General features: G+C 33.4%; 2 protein-coding genes and 1 long non-coding RNA gene across 4 annotated transcripts; 2 read left to right on the top strand and 1 right to left on the bottom strand.

Annotated features, from left to right (window-relative positions):
- Nucleotides 1–1,251: 1,251 nt before the first annotated feature.
- On the bottom strand, nt 1,252–2,520 carry LOC132717289 (uncharacterized). The gene is made up of 3 exons (XR_009623939.1): nt 2,340–2,520; nt 1,896–2,009; nt 1,252–1,373 (listed from the first exon to the last, which is right to left on the bottom strand). It is a non-coding gene; the product is annotated as an uncharacterized LOC132717289 (long non-coding RNA).
- A 2,367-nt stretch (nt 2,521–4,887) lies between these two features.
- On the top strand, nt 4,888–6,436 carry LOC132717290 (uncharacterized). The gene is made up of 2 exons (XM_060700723.1): nt 4,888–5,478; nt 6,209–6,436. The coding sequence occupies exons 1-2, from the start codon at nt 4,906–4,908 to the stop codon at nt 6,434–6,436; spliced, it is 801 nt and encodes a 266-aa protein (XP_060556706.1). The 5' UTR covers nt 4,888–4,905.
- Nucleotides 6,437–6,987: 551 nt separating this feature from the next.
- On the top strand, nt 6,988–18,082 carry LOC132717288 (uncharacterized). 2 transcript variants are annotated; one of them, XM_060700720.1, is made up of 3 exons: nt 6,988–7,307; nt 10,600–10,669; nt 17,134–18,082. In XM_060700720.1, the coding sequence occupies exon 3, from the start codon at nt 17,417–17,419 to the stop codon at nt 18,032–18,034; it is 618 nt and encodes a 205-aa protein (XP_060556703.1). In that variant the 5' UTR covers nt 6,988–7,307; nt 10,600–10,669; nt 17,134–17,416; the 3' UTR covers nt 18,035–18,082. Both variants share the same exon structure in this region, with proteins under 2 accessions (XP_060556703.1, XP_060556704.1).
- The last annotated feature ends 1,367 nt before the right edge of the window (nt 18,083–19,449 follow it).

Below are 19,449 nucleotides of genomic sequence, written 5' to 3'. Positions count from 1 at the left end.
TGTCAAAATTGTGAAGGGGCCTGGGCCTGTTCATTTTGTGGAAAAAAGCACGATGCGTCATGAAATTGTGAAAAAAAAACCTGTAAAATAAGAACTCAGCACCGCTGCACGGGTCAACTCTGCCCATAATTATATATAACTGGTAATGATTACTATATGTTTTCATCATAACTTTCATTGTTTAACATTTTCACAGCAATAGACCTCTACTCAAGAAAAGTTTTATTGACGAAAGTACCAATTTGTTTGTGAATTTGTAGAGAAAGGAAGAGTTTACAATTTATACATGTAAGCTTGTTTTGTCTACTTCAGATGTTTTCAGTAAAAAATATCGTTAAAACAGCATTGATCGTATTAAAGAACAAACAGTATTAAATACAATAACATCTATTGTCATACAAATTCGATCCAAAAACTTAATTTAACATGTATCGTACTGTTTTAATCTCTTTTCTTAACCAAAATAATTTCAAACAATACGTACATGTACACAGAGTGCCAACCTTTTCAATTTCTCTTTGTAATTGATCGTACTTCTGAATACTTTTATAATAATTAACTCCTTAATTTTTTATTAACTAAACAATCTAAACAATCTGTATCCTAATATAAGTTTTTAATAGAGGGCCGAGTTGACCCGTGCCGAGTTGACCCGTGCTACCCGTCGGTACATTTTCCATGAATTTCCATGAAAACTTCCGGAATTTTCATGGAAATTGCCAACTCTGGATAATTCGGACTAGTTTTCCGGAGTTGTTCAAGGAAAACTGAAAAGAAAATCGCGAATTTCTCCATGAATTTCCAGAGCTTTTTTCATGAAACTTTTCCAGAGTTTTCCATGAAAATGTTCCAGAGTTTTCAAAGCAACTCTTGAAATTGTTCTGCTAAAATGACATTCTACTCCGGAAAAAATGTTCCAGAGCTACTCTGGAAAATGTTCCGGAGTTACTCTGGAAAATGTTCCAGAGTTACTCTTGAAAATGTTCCGGAGCCGCTGTGTAAAAAGTTCCGCAGTTAAAAATAGGATATGGGGTAAGATGCCATTAGCCTTGAAATAATTCTTGAAATACTATGGAATTCACTCTGGAACATTTTGGGATTACTGAAATGATCAGGTTGCATAATGAAATAAAATGACCTTTTAATTTGCATTTAATATGTTTTTATTAGCAATTCCAAAAAAGCACTCTAGTCATCAAGAATTCAAACACATATAGTAATTTGCACAGTTCACAATTATTTCTAAGTGAGTAAGTCAGAGTGTTTTATTCAAACAAATGTAATTTAACACCCATCTAGTACACATGTATATATCCTTCACTTCACATGATGCAACATCTTCTTGACTTGTGGTGTGACCTCTCTGATGGATACTGAAAAATATGAATAAATTGTATATAAATACATGCACTTGAGTTATATGCACAATGTCAATATAATTAGTATTGTTTAAATAGGATTGAAAAAAACATGAAAGGGTGAAAAAAGTTATAAGATGGAAAACTTTCAATTCAATGATTTTTGCAGAATATCAGCACAGAGTTATCAAGTAAATACAATGCTTTGATGAAAATATTTTTTTTTTTGGTCAAAATCAACATTATGATAAATTTGTGTCAATTATTTCCCTGCTTTTCCTATATCTATGTAATGACAACTTTATGTAATGGCAGTTTAAATTACTAAATGATTTTAACAAGTACTTAATTACCACTGAAAGTTTAAGATGTGTTCAGTGGAGTCAGAATAGAGATGTGTTCAGTGGAGTCAGTATAACAATAATATATGCATAAAACATGAAGAACAACATTTTGTTCAGTGTTTGGAAAATAGCATGCATTTATATGAAAACATGTTACTTCGACTTTTTTCAACAAAACAAACTAAATTATTACCAGGATAGTTCTGTAAGCATTCTGTATTCAACAGTACATTTATCACTTTTCCCTCATCTGACATCCTTTGAGTTGAAACATCTCATGTGACTCCAAGACTTGAAAGTTTGCAACCTAATATGTTGAAAAAATAAACATATGCACATGAGTAACAAGAAATTACAATTAAGGCATATTATGAATTTTATTAAATGTGAATTTGGAAATTCATTGCTTCATATGGAATCTGTTTCAATCACAAATATTTTGAATGGAAAATTATAATCTCTGATTTAAAATTTCCCGCCATTGTTTAAAAATGAAAAAGATTTTCTAAACTATAAATATTGAAAAGATACATGTATGTAGAAATACAATCACTAAAACCGTGTATACTTGCAAAGAAAATTTGAAAAAAAAACTAAAATAATGAGTGTTAAAAAGTAAAAATACATTTGTACTTACTGTTAGAAATGGTTATATATACAATGATATACATGTAGTTCCCTCCATTTTAACTGAATCATGAAATACACATGTTTAAAAGTTCATATTTCCAGAAAACTTTTGTAAATTTGTCCAGTTTAGACTTATTTGATCTAATATCCAATGCTCAAACATAATTTTTCAAGTTATAACTTTTAAGCAGTTATAAGCACTAATAAACATTATCTTTCAATGAGCTGTTCAAATGACCCGCCTGGAAGGAGTGTTCTGACCTGTGATTTGTTCTGCAAGGGTATTAAGTTACTTGGGAACTACAGTGTAATAAAGTATGTTGTAAACCTGCTTTACCTCTTTCTATTTTCTTATATCAGATAGAAGAGTTTAACTTTGGTGTTTATGAAAACAGTGGGTTCCACTTGAGGGGTCATAAATATTTAAATTGTGGCTGATGCTGATTTGAATGTCCCAGAAATTAATCACTATACCATGTATACATTTATGTATAAGTTACTTCTACACAGGATGAATATATAGATAAAATATATGCTTCAAAAGAGATACATAATAAATTTATCATCAATTAATAAAGAAACATAAGTGCATAACAATTACATTTGTTCTTAAATTTAACTTGTTTCTCTTTAATTTTGTATTTATTTTTTTTCTAACTTAGGGTAATATATAATAATGAACCACTCAGATCTGAGGCTTGATATGAGATACCTTGAAAATAATGAGAGTTAAATGAAAAAATACCTTAATGCGTTTTCAATGCCAAAGTGTGGCAATGGAGTTGCATGTGTTTTTTTCTTTTTTTTTTTTGTTTTTTTTTTTTTTTTTTTTTTTTTGCAATAAAAAAAGAAACGGTTGAGCTCTTGAGGGGCTTATTACGGTTTCATTTTGTTTAACTATAAGTGTTTATTTTGCTAACTGCTACTTTTAATTACAATGAGTACACATGTATGACCAATTTCAATGCTAAGTAATTAAATTCATTTGTTCTTGCTGTTTCAACAATTTACAATTGTGTCAATGCAATATTTTAAATTGTCTTTATTTTCATTATGTCTTAAAACCAGAAAACTGTCTTATATTAAAAAGATTATTTTTTATGCCTTGTAACTTAGGAAAAAATATTAAAGTTAAATGTATTAAGTGAAGTATATGTAAATGCAGAAATAAAATGAAAACTTCCTAAGTCCAAAACTTTCTCAAAAATGACTAAGTGTTTTCCAGAGTAAAACTCCTTGAAAATTGTCTAAGTGTTAACTTTCCAGAGTTTCAAGAACTGTTTCATGGTTATTTCTTTGATGAAAAAGTCAAGTTCCAGAGTTCTCCATGAAAATTGTTCCAGAGTACTCTGTAAATAGTGTGGAAAAAGCTTGTTTCCATGAAAATTCATGGAAATTCATGGAAAATCAGTTATTTTCCAGAGTTTTTCCAGAAATACTGTGGAAAATCTACAGACGGGTAAGTTGGTATAGGGCAGAGTTGACCCTTTACCATTTTTATTCACAGGAGCTTGACATTTAAAATAGAAGCAAAAAATTATCAAATAACGGCAAATGTACCTCTCTGAAATAAACTCATGTAATTCAACGTGATATACATGTATCATAATTCTGTGGGATAAAGTTGAAATATTACCTGGCATTTCGCTTCATTTTTGTAAACGGTTGATTATGATATCTGACCATTTTGTTTACAGTAGGGTAGTTACATAAATCTCGATATTTGCGAGATTTGCTTTCATTGGCGGCAAATAACCACGTGATGTTGATGTCTGCTTTATATGCGCATCCTGTATGTGTGATTTTTCTATTAATTATCACTAAAATCCGGTTAACATGCGCAAAAACCATTTAACTTGATTAAAACTATTTCTGTGTTATTTCAATTGGAGTATATCAAATTTTACCGAAAGGTAAACATTTTTTTTCAAAGACAAAGTCCCAATATTTTGTGAAATCTCTCTTGAAATTGGGAATTTTTTCTGCTGCTTTCTGAATTTTTTTTTTTTTGAATTGTTAAGAGGCCTTATATCAGTCCCTGTTATAGAAGGAAAAGAAGCCCTGACGTGTGATTGATCATTCATGAGTGCATTCCATGCATAAAATTAGGGTGTTCTATTTCAAGTATAACATAAATAGCTACAAACCAGGGAAGGGATTTTCCGTATGTCACGCTCTTACTGCATGCGCACGGAAATTACTAATTATCGAACGTATCAAATGGAGGCGTGGAAACTGGTTTAAAAATAATGTTTGTTCAATTAATGAACATTTGTAAAACATTTAATTATATGGTCACTAGTTTACAATTTATTCCATTTTTTTAAATATCGGGTATCGAATGCCAACCACAGGTGCTTGAAGCAAACTTTTTTATGTTCTATATGGCCTATATACTAAGTATATACTATAATCTTAATATAAATATATATAATAAAGGCTGATTATGTAAAATATTTGATAAAGTGACAAGCGCCTGTGATGCCAAATGTTTTCAAACATTTTTCTTCCAAAACGAAAATGAAAACATAATCTTTTTGTTTTGTTTGTTTAGATATTGATAGAGTATCAGGATGGCACATCAACTTCAGTTAGAGAAGGAAAAATACAGACAGTGGGTAAAGGCTGGTTTAGGACTTGGATATTTAAAGGAGGGACTGGCACAATTCTGTAATGACATAGCTGACCAACAACATAAGGATATCTTACAAAACATTCGGTCTAGACAATCACTACCGTCAAATGTGACGTGTGGCAGCTGTCAAGTTGAAACTCTCAAACCAGACCATACGTCAGAAAAGAATAATGGAAAGAAAGTTTGTCCTCTTGGGCAAATAAAATGCAGCTGTTGCTTTAAGGGCAAAATTGCTTGTCCGAACAACATATGTGGCGCCATCTATGACTATATTGTTGAGAATCAAGCATCCCCACCACCTGCACCTAACTGGAAAATCACCGATGCTCAACAGTGGTCGACAGACCCTTGGAGCATTTGTAAATGTTTTATAAATGCTCCAGGGTACGAGCAGAAGCAATCTGCTGGTGAAACTGATTGTACTGGGTTATTAATTCTAATGATAAATAACCAGTATTTTCATAGCCACATTGAATGCAATGTCATAAAAACAGACAACCTTTTTTCAAAGGTAAATCATTATTTTATTACTATCGGAAATTTTTCTATATAAACAAAGAAGGCCCGAAGCGTGCATTATTCTACAACAATGCACTCAGAATTGATATAATTTTCCTATAATATATTCGGTATCAAAATAAAGAGAAAATGAAAATATAAGGATTCACAACAAATGTATAGAAATTTACCAATCACGTTTTGATGTAACAATTCACAAGGCTTGTGGTTAATATTTACTGATAACAATTGTAGATTTGTATATAGCACTATTTGTATACAGGCCTTATTTTCCCAATGCAAACTTTGTCCTCTTTTTCCCAATCCAAAAAAAAAAACCCTATCCCGAAGTCGGTGATTTGAAAAAGGTACCATCTTTTTGTATTTGGTGTGGACGTTCTTGATGTTTCGGATATCTTTTGAATCCTTACCAGTTTCAGTAATAATATTTTATTTAGCTTTGTTTAAAGAGTTTGCACATCTTATATGCTTGTATATTTTTTCACAATTAATGAATTTCACAATTATTTTTTTTCCTAAATTGAATCAAAAATTAAGTGTAAGACACAATTCCCCCAAATTTGCAATGAATGTATACATGTAAGAAAAAAGGCCTGGTATAATTCATGATTGAGTCTTTTATGAAGGTTATTACCTAAACAAGTGTCAACAAAACAATTTTGATTGTTTAACAGTTTATATATGCATGGAACAATATTGAACCTGTGTTTTCTATTCAATAGGTACATCAGTATAGAAATAATATTTTCCACTCAAGCAGTATGGAATTGGAAGAAAGTGAGGCCAATTCTTATATTGACGATATGATAGCAGTTCTTAAAGATGGTAAGGAGTTATTTCAACAATCAGATGCCCAAATAGCGGTGAAAAAACTTCAAGATGTAAGTGTAAATAATGAATTATATCAGTTTTTAGTCTTTATGGAGTTAAATTATAATGATTTAAGATAACATGCCACTTAATTCAGGACAAAGTTAAGGTAACAGAGATTGAAGTGGTAATAATAATTCCCTTAAGTTAATTGATAAAGTCACATGAAAATATATATGTACCTATAAAATGTTAAATTATAAACAAAAGAGATCTTAGTTTGTAAAGAACTTCTAAATTCCAAAAACTTTGAAATCTGAACAATTTTAAATTTTATATAATTCATACCTCTGAATTTTTGAGGACTTCTGAATTCTGATATTGTGGTAAAGTTTGGATTATAGCAATACAAATTTACTTCCAATATCCGGACATTGAAAAAGGTTGTAAAGGATTATCATACTTGGGAATAAAACCTGGAAAATATTTTTATCTTCCAATTAACTGTGACCATATACCTTGACCCCCACTAGAACATAAAACTTTCAAACACGTCAAACCCTTGATATAATTGAAGGCTTAAGATAAAGTCTGACCTTATATATAATATGTTGTTTAGAAAAGTAAATATTATAAATCATATAGATACATTTTTATGAAAGAAAATGTTACAAAACTGATTTTTTTCATCAGCTGAAGAACAAAGATTTCATTATTACGACTGAAAGCTTTGAAGAGATTCTGAGGCAAATCAAAGAAGAAATGGGAAAAGTATTAAAATCAACAGAAAGTTCTGTAACTCAATATGATGATCTGAAGAGGAAGCTATTAGAACTTGAAACCAAGATGTCTGACCAAAAGAAGGGAAAACTGGAAAATGAAAAAGAACTTGAAGAGATAAAGAAAACAATTACAGAAGAAAAGAAGGAAAAACTTGAGATGGAAATTGAGCAAGCCAAATTGAAAGAGAAACTTACTGTTCTAGAGACACTTGTTTCAGAACAGAAAGAGGTAAAACAAATTTCTTTTTGATTGTTAATGTAATGATGTATTTGTACACATGTACTTGCAAAGGTCAAATAATATAATATATCTTGTTTGTTTTGTTAGGGTTTTACCCGTTGAAGGATTTACTTCAATCATTTCTTAGTTTTCTCAATTCAGCACTGATAAATGTTGAGTTTGTTGTCCAAAAAAAGATTTTGTTATACCCCCGCACAACAAAGTTGTAAGGGGGTATACTGGAATCAGCTTGTCCGTCCGTCCGGCCTATCGTCGGTTTTTTCTTGTCCGCCCAATAACTTAAGATTCCTTTGACCCTTAGTCTTCATATTTGGCATGGAGATTAGTCATGATTAGAAGATTACCCCTATTGATTTTGAGGTCACTAGGTCAAAGGTCAAGGTCACAGGGGCCTTGACTTCAAAAAGCTTGTCCGCCCAATAACTTAAGATTCCTTTGACCTACAGTCGTCATATTTGGCAGGGAGGTCATTCATGATTAGTAGATGACCCCTATTGATTTTGAGGTCACCAGGCCAAAGGTCAAGGTCACAGGGGCCTTGACTTCAAAAAGCTTGTCCGCCCAATAACTTAAGATTCCTTTGACCCATAAACTTCATATTTGGCATTGAGGTTAGTGGTGATTAGTAGATAAACCCTATTGATTTTTAGGTCACCAGGTCAAAGGTCAAGGTCACAGGGGCCTTGACTTCAAAAAGCTTGTCCGCCAAATAACTTAAGATTCCTTTGACCCATAGTCTTTATATTTGGCATGTAGGCTAGTCATGATAAGTAGATGACCCCTATTGACTTTGAGGTCACCAGGTCAAAGGTCAATGTCACAGGGGCCTTGACATCAAAAAGCTGGTCCGCCCAATAACTTAAGATTCCTTTGACCCGCAGTCTTCATATTTGGCATGGAGCTTAGTCATGATTAGTAGATGACCCCTATTGACTTTGAAGTCACCAGGTCAAAGGTCAAGGTCACAGGGGCCTTGACTTCAAAAAGCTTGTCCGCCCTATAACTTAAGATTCCTTTGACCCACAGACTTTATATTCAACATGGAGGTTGATCATGACTATAAGGTGACCCCTATTGATTTTGAGGTCACTAGGTCAAAGGTCAAGGTCACAGGGACCTTGACAAATAAAAAGCTTTTCTTCTCAATTGCTAAAAAATGTCCTGTCCGCAATGTATTGATTTTGACATTTTCACATTTGAAGCATGTAGAATACATAACTTAGCAATGCACTGGCTTAGTACGTGCTTCAATGCATGGCTTCACATCAGTGTTGTTATATTTTCTGGTCCTTCGGGATCATTGATGCCAGCACTTTTAAGTGTTGAGAATTGAGTACCGCTCAAGCCGGTGCTAGGGGGCGTGAGGGTTGTTGCACTTATTCATTATCTCTCATGTACAGACTTAATCAAACCGAGTCTGCAATTCTTATGTAATTTTGTTGGGATTAATGCTTCCGAGGGATCACTTTGTTTCCAGAATTTAGTAACCTCGGATTTGGCAGGGAGGTTGTCCTTGAGCTCTAAATGGCCACTGTTGATTCTGACAATGTGGTATGCGGGGGTATTCACGCCATGATGGTGGCAGTTCTAGTTATATTTAATATAAGATAAGGTATAGAACTATAAACTTTGATAATCATGTTGATAATTTTAGCTTCAAATTTGTACCACTTCGAAACAATTTTTATGCCCCCACAATGTGGTAGCATATAGCGTTGCACTTGTCCGTCCGTCAGTCCGTACGTCCCGAAATCTTGTGAACGCAACTCCTCTTAAACCGGATGGCAGATTTTGCTTAAACTTACAGGGATGAACAACCTTAATGTGTAGATGGTAGTAAAGGAAGGAATTTTTGCTGCGACTAAATTTAACTGAATAATGGCCCTTTGTTGATTTTTTTCACTAGATACTATGTAGAAATTTTGTAAACGCAACTCCTCTTAAACCAGATGGCAGATTTTGCTTAAACTTACAGGGATGAACAACCTTAATGTGTAGATGGTAGTAAAGGAAGGAATTTTTGCTGCGACCAAATTTAACAGAATTATGGCCCTTTGTTGATTTTTTCACTATATACTATGTAGAAATTTTGTGAACGCAACTCCTCTTAAACCGGATGGCAGATTTTTCTTAAACTTACAGGGATGAACAACCTTAAGGTGTAGATGGCAGTAAAGGAAGGAATTTTTGCTGCAACCAAATTTTACAGAATTATGGCCCTTTGTTGATTTTTTCACTATATACTATGTAGAAATTTTGTAAATGCAACTCCTCTTAAACCGGATGGCAGATTTTGCTTAAACTTTCAGGGATGAACAACCTTAATGTGTAGATGATAGTTAAGGAAGGAATTTTCGCCGTGACTAAATTTAACAGAATTATGGCCCTTTGTTGATTTTTTCACTAGATACTATGTGGAAATTTTGTGATCGCAACTCCTCTTTAACCGGATTGCAGATTTTGCTTAAACTTACAGGGATGAACAACCTAAATGTGTAGATGGTAGTAAAGGAAAGAATTTTTGCTGCAACTAAATTTAACAGAATTATGGCCCTTTGTTGATTTTTTCACTATATACTACGTAGAAATTTTGTGAACGCAACTTCTCTTAAACCGGATGGCAAATTTTGCTTAAACTTACAGGGATGAACAACCTTAATGTGTAGATGGTAGTAAAGGAAGGAATTTTTGCTGCGACCAAATTTAACAGAATTATGGCCCTTTGTTGATTTTTTCACTAGATACTATGTAGAAATTTTGTGAATGCAACTCCTCTTAAACCGGATGGCAGATTTTGCTTAAACTTTCAGGGATGAACAACCTTAATGTGTTGATGGTTGTACAGGAAGGAATTTTTGCTGCGACCAAATTGAAGAGAATTATGGCCCTTTGTTGATTTTTAGTTTTCAACTTGTGGCACATGTAGTCCAAAACATATTTGACATAGAGTCATAAGATTGACAGAACAGTGGCGTGTGGGGGCATCCATGTCCTATGGACACATTTCTAATTTTCTTTAAGAATATAAAATGTGACCCGATGACCTACTCCTTAATTGCAGAGCATTTTCTTACAAAGAATATTGGGCGAGTGATTAAATATGATCATGGTGATTATTTTGCTAAAATATAAAAATAAAATAAAAATATGTACACAATTCTGCACATACCTTTGGGTATTAAATACTATTAATACTTACATCTTAATAACATCTTGTTGATTAGTTTTGAACTAAAATGTCTTTTTTTTTTGGAGTAAAGAAGATGATTTGTTTTTGTAGGAGATGGCAAAAATTAAGACACAAACTTCTTCAGATCAAAGTCAGACAGAGTATGAGCAAACCAAGTTAGGTAAGTTAATATTTGTTTTGATGGTGTACATACAAGTGTATGATATTGTAATTAATATAAAAACAAAACATAGATCATAGTTACTTTATCATTTAAGAAATTTATATAATGATTTAGTACTCCGGATCATATAATATCATTGAATTAATAATGTTATTTAATTTTTGCATTATACCCTACCACATAATGTGGTTGGTGCTATAGACCCTTTCATTTAAGACCGTATTCAAGTTGTCGCCCTTTGATGACGTCATTGTGGGATACGTAGGACATTGTCGATACGATTAAGTACATTAATAGATGGATATAAACATCTTAAACCTTTCTTGTAAGATTGGCAGATTGAAATTGCCAATAGTTTGTGTAATTGAATAAGATATTACATAAAAAGGATAGTGCAATGAATAAAAATGTTTACTATAATAAGGTTAACGATTTGATTTAATACTAGACCAAATGGCTGGTTAACTGATCATGGTTACTATTTTCGTTTGATTCTAAATAATGGAAATTGTCGCACCGTGTTTTACCAGGCAGTTAAATTGTACTAACTTGCTTATACCAGAGATGTAGATAATTATGTTTTTGCTGCTAATATATGATATGCCAAGAGATATTTTAGGTTTCAACAAGATTGCATTTGAGAAAAATGCTATGCCACCGCATTAATACAACACTAAATAGTAGTGTAGGAACAGATTTTTGTTGTTTCTTTACAATTGAAGATTGTCATAATGCATAGATCCCTGACCTATCTTATTCTTATTATCAGATTAGTGGTTAAATCTATTCTTTCTCCCTTTAAGAAAACATTTGTTTTATTTTCTGTTTTTACTATGTGTACATAATTAGCTCATAATCACTGTCCCTGGGCAGGGCCAATTTTGACACCAGTGGAAAAATTTGAACAATTTTGGTAGAGGACCTATAGAGGATATTATAAAGCAAACATCAAAGCTCTATGCCTTGTACCTTCAGACAAAATATTTTTTTTTACTATATGTACATAATGAAAATCAATGACCCCTGGGGCGGAACCAAATTTGACCCCAGGGCTTTAATTTGAACAATCTTGGTAGAGGTTTACTTCACAATGTTTCATGCAAAATATCTTAACTCTAGCCTTTGTAAATTTAGAGAAGATGATTTTTTTTAAGTTTTCACTATATACATATAAAGAAAACCTATGGCCCCCGGGGAGGGGCTAATTTTGACACTAGAGGCAAAATTTGAATAACTTCGGTAGAGTACCTATAGATGATATCATTTAACAAATATTAAAGCTCTAAGTCTTGTACCTTCAGACAATAAGATGTTTTTAATTTTTTACTAAATGTATATATTGAAAATCAATGACCCCCGGGGCGGGGACATTTTTGACCCCAGGGCTATAATTTAAACAGTCTTGCTAGAGGTTCACTACACAATGTTTTATGCAAATATCTAACCTCTAGCATTTGTCAATTGCTAGATTTTTTTTATGCCCCCACAATGTGGGAGCATATAGCGTTGCACTTGTCCGTCCGTCAGTCCGTCCGTCAGTCCGTACGTCCCGAAATCTTGTGAATGCAACTCCTCTTAAACTGGATGGCAGATTTTGCTTAAACTTCCAGGGATGAACAACCTTTATGTGTAGATGGCAGTAAAGGAAGGAATTTTCGCTGCAACCAAATTTAACAGAATTATGGCCCTTTGTTGATTTTTCATTATATACTATGTAGAAATTTTGTGAACGCAACTCCTCTTAAACTGGATGACAGATTTTGCTTAAACTTCCAGGGATGAACAACCTTTATGTGTAGATGGTAGTAAAGGAAGGAATTTTTGCTGCGAACAAATTTAACAGAATTATGGCCCTTTGTTGATTTTTGGCACATGTAGTCCAAAAAATATTTGACCTAGAGTCATAGGATTGACAGAACAGTGGCGTGTGGGGGCATCCGTGTCCTATGGACACATTTCTAGTTTAAAAATGTTTTTACTGTAAGTTGTCTGGTAGACCCTAACCAAGTTTGTTCAAATTATAGCCCTGGGGTCAAAATCGGCCCTGCCCCGGGGGTCATTGATTTTCACTATATGTACATATATAATCACTGAAAAGCCTCCTGTTACAAGTTCAAAGTGCTATGAAACTATGAAAAATGCTTCAATACTAATCAAACTTGGAACAAATGTTGACTGGACCATTGCCGTTGTAACGACGTGCTCAGTTTTAAATTTCCTGTTACCATGGCAACGAGGGGTAATCTCAAAATTACCAAAAATCACTATTTTGCCTCGATTTTTTCCATCAAAATTTATTTCAAACTGCTGCAACTTCTCAAGGGATTGAGATAGAGTCAAAGGCTTTTCAGCGTTGGTTACACGTTACAGCATGATCGACCTGGGGTCATTTTTAGCCTCTCACAAGTCCAAAATTTTTTTGACGATGAGGGGGACTCCGCCCCCCTTCAAACCCCCCTAACAGAAGGGGGCACATTCCCCTTCTGGCAACCCCCTGATGTATCTTTTGGATGGGGCGGCGCCGAAAAAGTGCTTAATTTTTTTAGCAACATTTCTCAAACGAAAACATGTCTTTGGGGCCCAAATAGGACATTTTGTCACTATTTGAGGCCTAAAAAAGGGGGGTCGAAAGTGTGTTGATCGCGTATATATGAGGTAAAGGGTTAAAATGACATCTCCTCATAAACCGCTGAGCCAATTTCATTCAAACTTCACAGGACTGTTCCTTTGGTGGTCACCTTTACAAATTCTTCAAAGAATTTAATTCCATGCATAACTCTAGTTGCCATTGCAACCGATAGAAAAAAACTTAAAATATCTTCTTTAAAAAAAAAACCAAAGACGTAGAGCTTAGATATTTGTAATGAAACATCTTCTAGTGAGTGTCTATCAAGTTTGTTAAAATAAAAGCCCTGGGGTCAAAATTGGCCCCGCACCGGTGGTCTTTGTTTTTCCCTATATGCATATAGTAAAACTTATAAAATCTTCTTTTAAAGAACCCAAAGAGCTAGAGCTAAGATATAAAACATGAAACATCTTCTAATGTGTTTCACCAAAGTTTGTACAAATAAAAGCCCTTGGGTTAAAATTGGTCCTGCCCTGGGGGTCATTGATTTTCCCTATATGCATATAAGTAAAACTTATAAAATCTTCTTTTAAAGAACCCAAAGAGCTAGAGCTAAGATATTTAGCATGAAACATGTTCTAATGGGTGTCTACCACATTTGTTCAAATAAGAGCCCTGGTGTCAAAATTGGCCCCGCTCCAGGGGATCATTGATTTTCCCTTTATGCATATAGTAAAAACTTATAAATCTTCTTGCCACGGGGCGGATATTGATTTTATTTATGCGTAAAGCAAAAATTTAAAGGTTTGTTCAAATAAAAGTCCAGGGTCAAAATTGGCCCTGCCCCGGGGGACATTGATTTTCCTTATATGTGTATAGCAAAATCTTAAAAATGTTCTTTGAAAAAAACAACAAATAGCTAGAGTTTAGATATTAAGCATGAACAATCTTGTAGTGAGTGTCTTCAAGGTTTGATAAAAAAAGCCCTGGGGGCAAAACTGGCCCTAGAGGTGTCATTGCTTTGAACTATATATGTATAGTTTAAACTTAAAAAATCATTTTTTAAAAAACTCAACAAGCTAGACCTTAGATGTATAGCATGAAACATCTTGTAATGGATGTCTACCAAGTTTGTTCAAATAAAAGCCCTGGGGTTTAAACTGGCCCCACTCTGGGGGACTATATACAGGTGAGCGACTTCAGGGCCATCATGGCCCTCTTGTTTAGCTCGACTATTCGATAAGAATAAGTAGTGCTATTGTATTCACCCGAGCGTCGGCGTCGGCGTAACCACTTATGTTAAAGTTTTTGTAATACCTCAAATATTTTCAAAGTCCATTGACATATGGCTTTGAAACTTTGCACACTTGTTCACCATTATGACCCCAACATGTAGACAGAAGGAGGTAACTCTATCAAGCATTTTGACAGAATTGTGCCCCTTTTTCGACTTAGAATTTACGTTAAAGTTTTTGTAATAGATCTACCTCAAATATTTTCAAAGTCCATTGACATATGGCTTTGAAACTTTGCACACTTGTTCACCATCATGACCCAAACTTGTAGACAGGAATAGGTAACTGTATCAAGCATTTTGACAGAATTATGCCCCTTTTTGACTTAGATTTTACGTTAAAGTTTTTGTAATACCTCAAATATTTTCAAAGTTCATTGACATAATGTTTGAAACATGTTGAAATTTTATACTCTTTAATAGCATAATAGGACTCTCTCCAAGGCTTATAACTGTAATATGGATTTAAAGAAAAAAATTGCCTTTTTCTTTACATAGAAAATTTTACCTTTTAATCAAGGCTTTTTTTACTATCAAGCACTAAGAATAGTCGAGCGTTGCTGTCCTACCGACAGCTCTTGTTATTTTTTTATTGTCTTGATATTGAATTTATGTATTCATAAGTATTTTTGTCATGTTATAATCATAATTAAACGATCAGTATTTACGCATTTAACTTTTCAATTAGCTAACATTAAACGCGGTCTGTATAGTATAATCCCCCATTTACGCCACGTCCAGTAAGGAAAGTAACTATTCCCTAACTTTTATCGCTAAGATGAAAGGGTCTATACTGGAATTACTTTGCGGCATCATTAGGTCAGTCATTCCGACTATCTGTTTCCATTGTGCCCGCTCTATTAATCCTATATATAAGATTTTCTTCAAATGCTTACCTCAACCTGTCTACCTGCAGAACCAATGCCACCACATTACCAGCTCAAGGTCAATATTACACTTGGAGGACAAATGCCAAACATCAAACTTTTTTTTCTTTTTTTCTATAAATTCTATACCCCGAGTGTGATTTTCCTTAAACATGCCTCAACAAGGCAATGTGCAAAATCAATGTCTTGTTTGTTTGAAAAAGGTAAAAGGGTCATTTTTGGGAGGCAAAGGTAAAAATATAAACATTGTCCTTTTCCCTTTTATGCATCCTAAAAATTCCTTTAAAGGATTTTTAGTTTCACCTGCAACAAAGTAAACTGGTGATTTTTGTAAATCCCCTTTTCCCCGCCCGGGCCCGTATGCCCCGCCCTTCTTTCCGCCCGAAAACCTTTTACTTTAAACAAACTTTCTCATTAAACGTTTAACCCAAATTTTAAAATCCCCCCCACGGGAAAAATTGTTTTTTTGGGTTTAGCCCAACTTTAAAAATTTTTTCAAAAAATTTTAATTTCCAACAAAAACCCTCTGGTTGCCATGCCCAACCCAAAAAAAAACTTATCTTTTTTTAGAAAACCCCGTAAGACCTGACTTAAATTTTTGGCCCCATAAAAAACATCATCTATTTCAGTGTCTACCAAGTTTGTTCAAATAAATGACCTTGGGTCAAAATTGGCCCCTCCCAGGCAGGGGGTGTGTCATTGATTTTCCTTATTTGTAGATAGTAAAAATTTTAAAATCTGCTTTAAAAAAAAACAAAATAGCTAGAACTTAGCTTTTAAGCATGAAACATCATCTAGAGGGTGTCTACGAAGTTTATTCAAATAAAAGCCATTGAGTCAAAATTGGCCCTGCCCCAGGGGGTCATTGTTTTTCCCTTTATGTATATAGTAAACACATATTCTTTAAAAAAAACAAATAGCTAGAGCTTAGCTATAAAGCATAAAACATCTTCTAGTGGGTGTCTACCAAGTTTGTTCAAATAATAGGCCTGGGGTCAAAATTGGCCACGCCCCAGGGGTGATTGTTTTTCCTTTTATGTATATAGTAAAACTTTAAAAATCTTCTTTTAAAAAACATTTGCAGCAAGAGCTTATATATTTAGCATGAAACATCTTCTAATGGATGTATACCATTTTTGTTCAAATAAAGGCCCTGAGGTAAAAATTGGCCCCGCCCCGGAGTTCATTGATTTTCCTTATATGTATAGTGTAAAAACTTTAAAATCTTTTTAGAGCTAGGGCTTAAATATTTATCATGAAACATCTTCAAATGGGTGTCTACCAAGTTTGTTCAAATAAAAGCCCCTGGATTAAAACTGGCCCCGCCCCGGGTAAATAAAGGTGAGCGATTTCAGGGTCATCACGGCCCTCTTGTTTTAAATTGGCATAACTGTTTACAGCAACATGAAAAGCCATGCCACAGTTGTGCCAGTTCAAGGTCAAGGTAACACTTAAAGATCAAAAGTCATATATCAAACATTTTCGTTTCTGCTTTATAAATTCTACAATTGCCAAGGATTTTCTACAAACTTGGCACTGATCACCTTATGGCAATGTGCTGAAACAAGGCTACTGCCTCAACAGCTCAACGTTAAGGTCACCACGTTGACTCTTAAAATGTACTTTATCCTTTTAGGATCTTGATGTGAGGATGTTTTTATTAAGATTATTTGTAAGTATTTCTGAGTTTAAGGACTGCTCAATAAATTTTCAGTTTGTCGTACTCAATTGATGGAACATTATCGCAGTGATGTACTTAAAGTATCAGCAATACCTTTACAACCAGATGAAGAAAATTATAACTTCAGTGACATTTATATAAGACCCACTATAACAAATAAGATAGAAAAGAACAGAAGGGAGTCTGAGGAGAAAGAAATAGAGTCCATGTCAGAGATTTTCACAAAGAACGGAGAACCCCAGAAATTTATTTATGTTGTTGGAGATGCAGGTCTGGTAAGAGTAGTTTCTGTAAATATTTGATCAACTGTTGGTGTATGGCACACAGTGATGGACACAATAAAGATGATGAGTTTGAAGGAGTCAATGAAATGAAGAAATTTGATTTCATGTTTTATATTTCTCTAAGACATAACATAAAGATCCGAAGTATCCAAGATATGCTTGAAATGCGATATGATAAGATAAAAAAATTAGGTAAACTTCTGGAAAATGATTCTGAAAAGATGATTATTTTGCTTGATGGTTTAGATGAATGGTCTTTTGACAGTGAGATTAGGAATGAGTTCCAGGCAGGCCTTCCTGGACGTGACTTTACAAAGAAATACACCATTGTTACTACATCACGGCCATGGAAAATTCACAGTTTGAGAGTAAGTAATAGAGAGATTCATCAATTATTGAAATTAGAAGGGTTTGATGAAAGACATGAAAAAGAAATGATTAAGAAAACAATAACAGCACTGGACGAATCATTAGATCCTAGTGAGTGTGAACAAGAGCTTAAAGAACCGTCTGTGGTTAGCCTGAAACAGGTACCAATTATGCTGCAGCAATTGATTTGTCTATGGTGTGATGGTAAACTCAATAAAACCTCAAGGTGTGCTATTTATACTGGTATGTTAGAACTTTTATTTCACCTGGAATATCAATAAAACTTTAAGTAATAATACAGAACGTATGAAAAGTTCTCAGAAATGTTGAACTCCCCCAGTATTTAACAGATGTAAAGAGATATGTAGACTAAATAGTCATCTTATATATGGTGTGTCGCACTTGGCTTATGAGACATTGTTCAATTATCCGAAGGATAAGCCCTTAACATTTTGACAAATCTTGTTTGATGATTTGAAAATATCACATGCAGTGCGAGAAACATGTTTGAAACTGGGAATTTTGACAGAAGAATAAATGTCCTTCTTTTTCTGTTTCCAAACCTAAAAGCTCATTGTTCTCTTTCATTCACAAAAAATTTTGCAAGAATTTCTGGCGGGCAGTAAAAAAATTTGGTTTTTAAAATTTAAATAAAAAATTGGCATCAGATGACAAACGGGTTTAAGTTTCAAAAATTTATTTTTTTTTTGGGAAATTTGTTAAAAGAAAATAATATTAGAACGTCAAATTTTATGATTTTTGCTACGGGTTTTAAACCCTGATTAGTTTTAAAAAAGGGGTTTAAAATTTACATATGGTATGGTTTTCAAAAAGCCCTCTCGGGGTTTCCGGGGTTTCGGGGGAAGAACAAAAAAGGGTGGGTAATCTATTTTGAAATTATTGGAAAATTAAAAAGTTTATTTTGGTCAATTGGAAAAAATTAAAAAATGCAAATTTTGTATAGGAAAAAATCCTGTTTTTTATATGGAGATTTGGCCCTTTAAAAAGAGGGTGTCCAGTTAAAATTGGGGAATATTGTTTGTTCGGGTTTATGGAAAAAGCATAAATTGTTCCGGAACTCTGTTCTGTCTATTAATGTAGATGACATCGGCATAAAAAATGTTAAATTTACAAAATATTTACCAATGTTTCATCATCTTGAAAAAATTGAAATAAAATATGAATTTCAATTTCAACCGTTCTTAAAAACACAAAGTGATAGTACACAGAGTAATGAACAGATGATTGATGAGATAAACAATTGTGTTTCTGAGACAATAAAAGTAAATACTTTAACATTAAAATCTCTGTCTCTTGATGTCTCTTACACTGACGAGTATTTCCCAGTGTGTAAAACAGTTGTTAGTTACCTACCTAGTATGATCAATCTTGTAGCAATACGTATGAGTCTTATAACAATGAGTCATGATGATACTACTACATTTTGTAATTTTCTTGAGAGAACCAGTCATCTTGAACAAATACATCTTGATAATGTTGCATGTATGTGTAGGAACCAGCATGATGTAAATTTATCAAAACATAAAAACAACTTAAAGAAAACCTTTTTTTGTTTTGAAAACTGTTAGTGTTTAGATGCTGATTAACAAACCTTGAAATATTTACTTTTTAGAAAAATTTTGAAAGATAGAAAATTGTTTTTAAAAAATTTTTGGGATTTATTAGAAAATCTAAC

Source organism: Ruditapes philippinarum, unplaced genomic scaffold (genome assembly GCF_026571515.1).
Source record: "Ruditapes philippinarum isolate M1 unplaced genomic scaffold, ASM2657151v2 ctg11011_1_1_1_1, whole genome shotgun sequence".
Classification (NCBI taxonomy): Eukaryota; Metazoa; Mollusca; class Bivalvia; order Venerida; family Veneridae; genus Ruditapes; species Ruditapes philippinarum.
Note: the sequence above shows the minus strand (reverse complement) of the source record. Positions and strands in the feature narration are given on the sequence as shown.

Excerpts from the sequence above, each read along its gene's own strand:
- LOC132717290 (XM_060700723.1), top strand. The coding sequence starts at position 4,906 with ATGGCACATCAACTTCAGTTAGAGAAGGAAAAATACAGACAGTGGGTA. Across the intron at positions 5,479-6,208 it reads CAGACAACCTTTTTTCAAAG|GTACATCAGTATAGAAATAA; the intron begins GTAAATCATTAT and ends TCTATTCAATAG.
- LOC132717288 (XM_060700720.1), top strand. The coding sequence starts at position 17,417 with ATGGCACACAGTGATGGACACAATAAAGATGATGAGTTTGAAGGAGTC.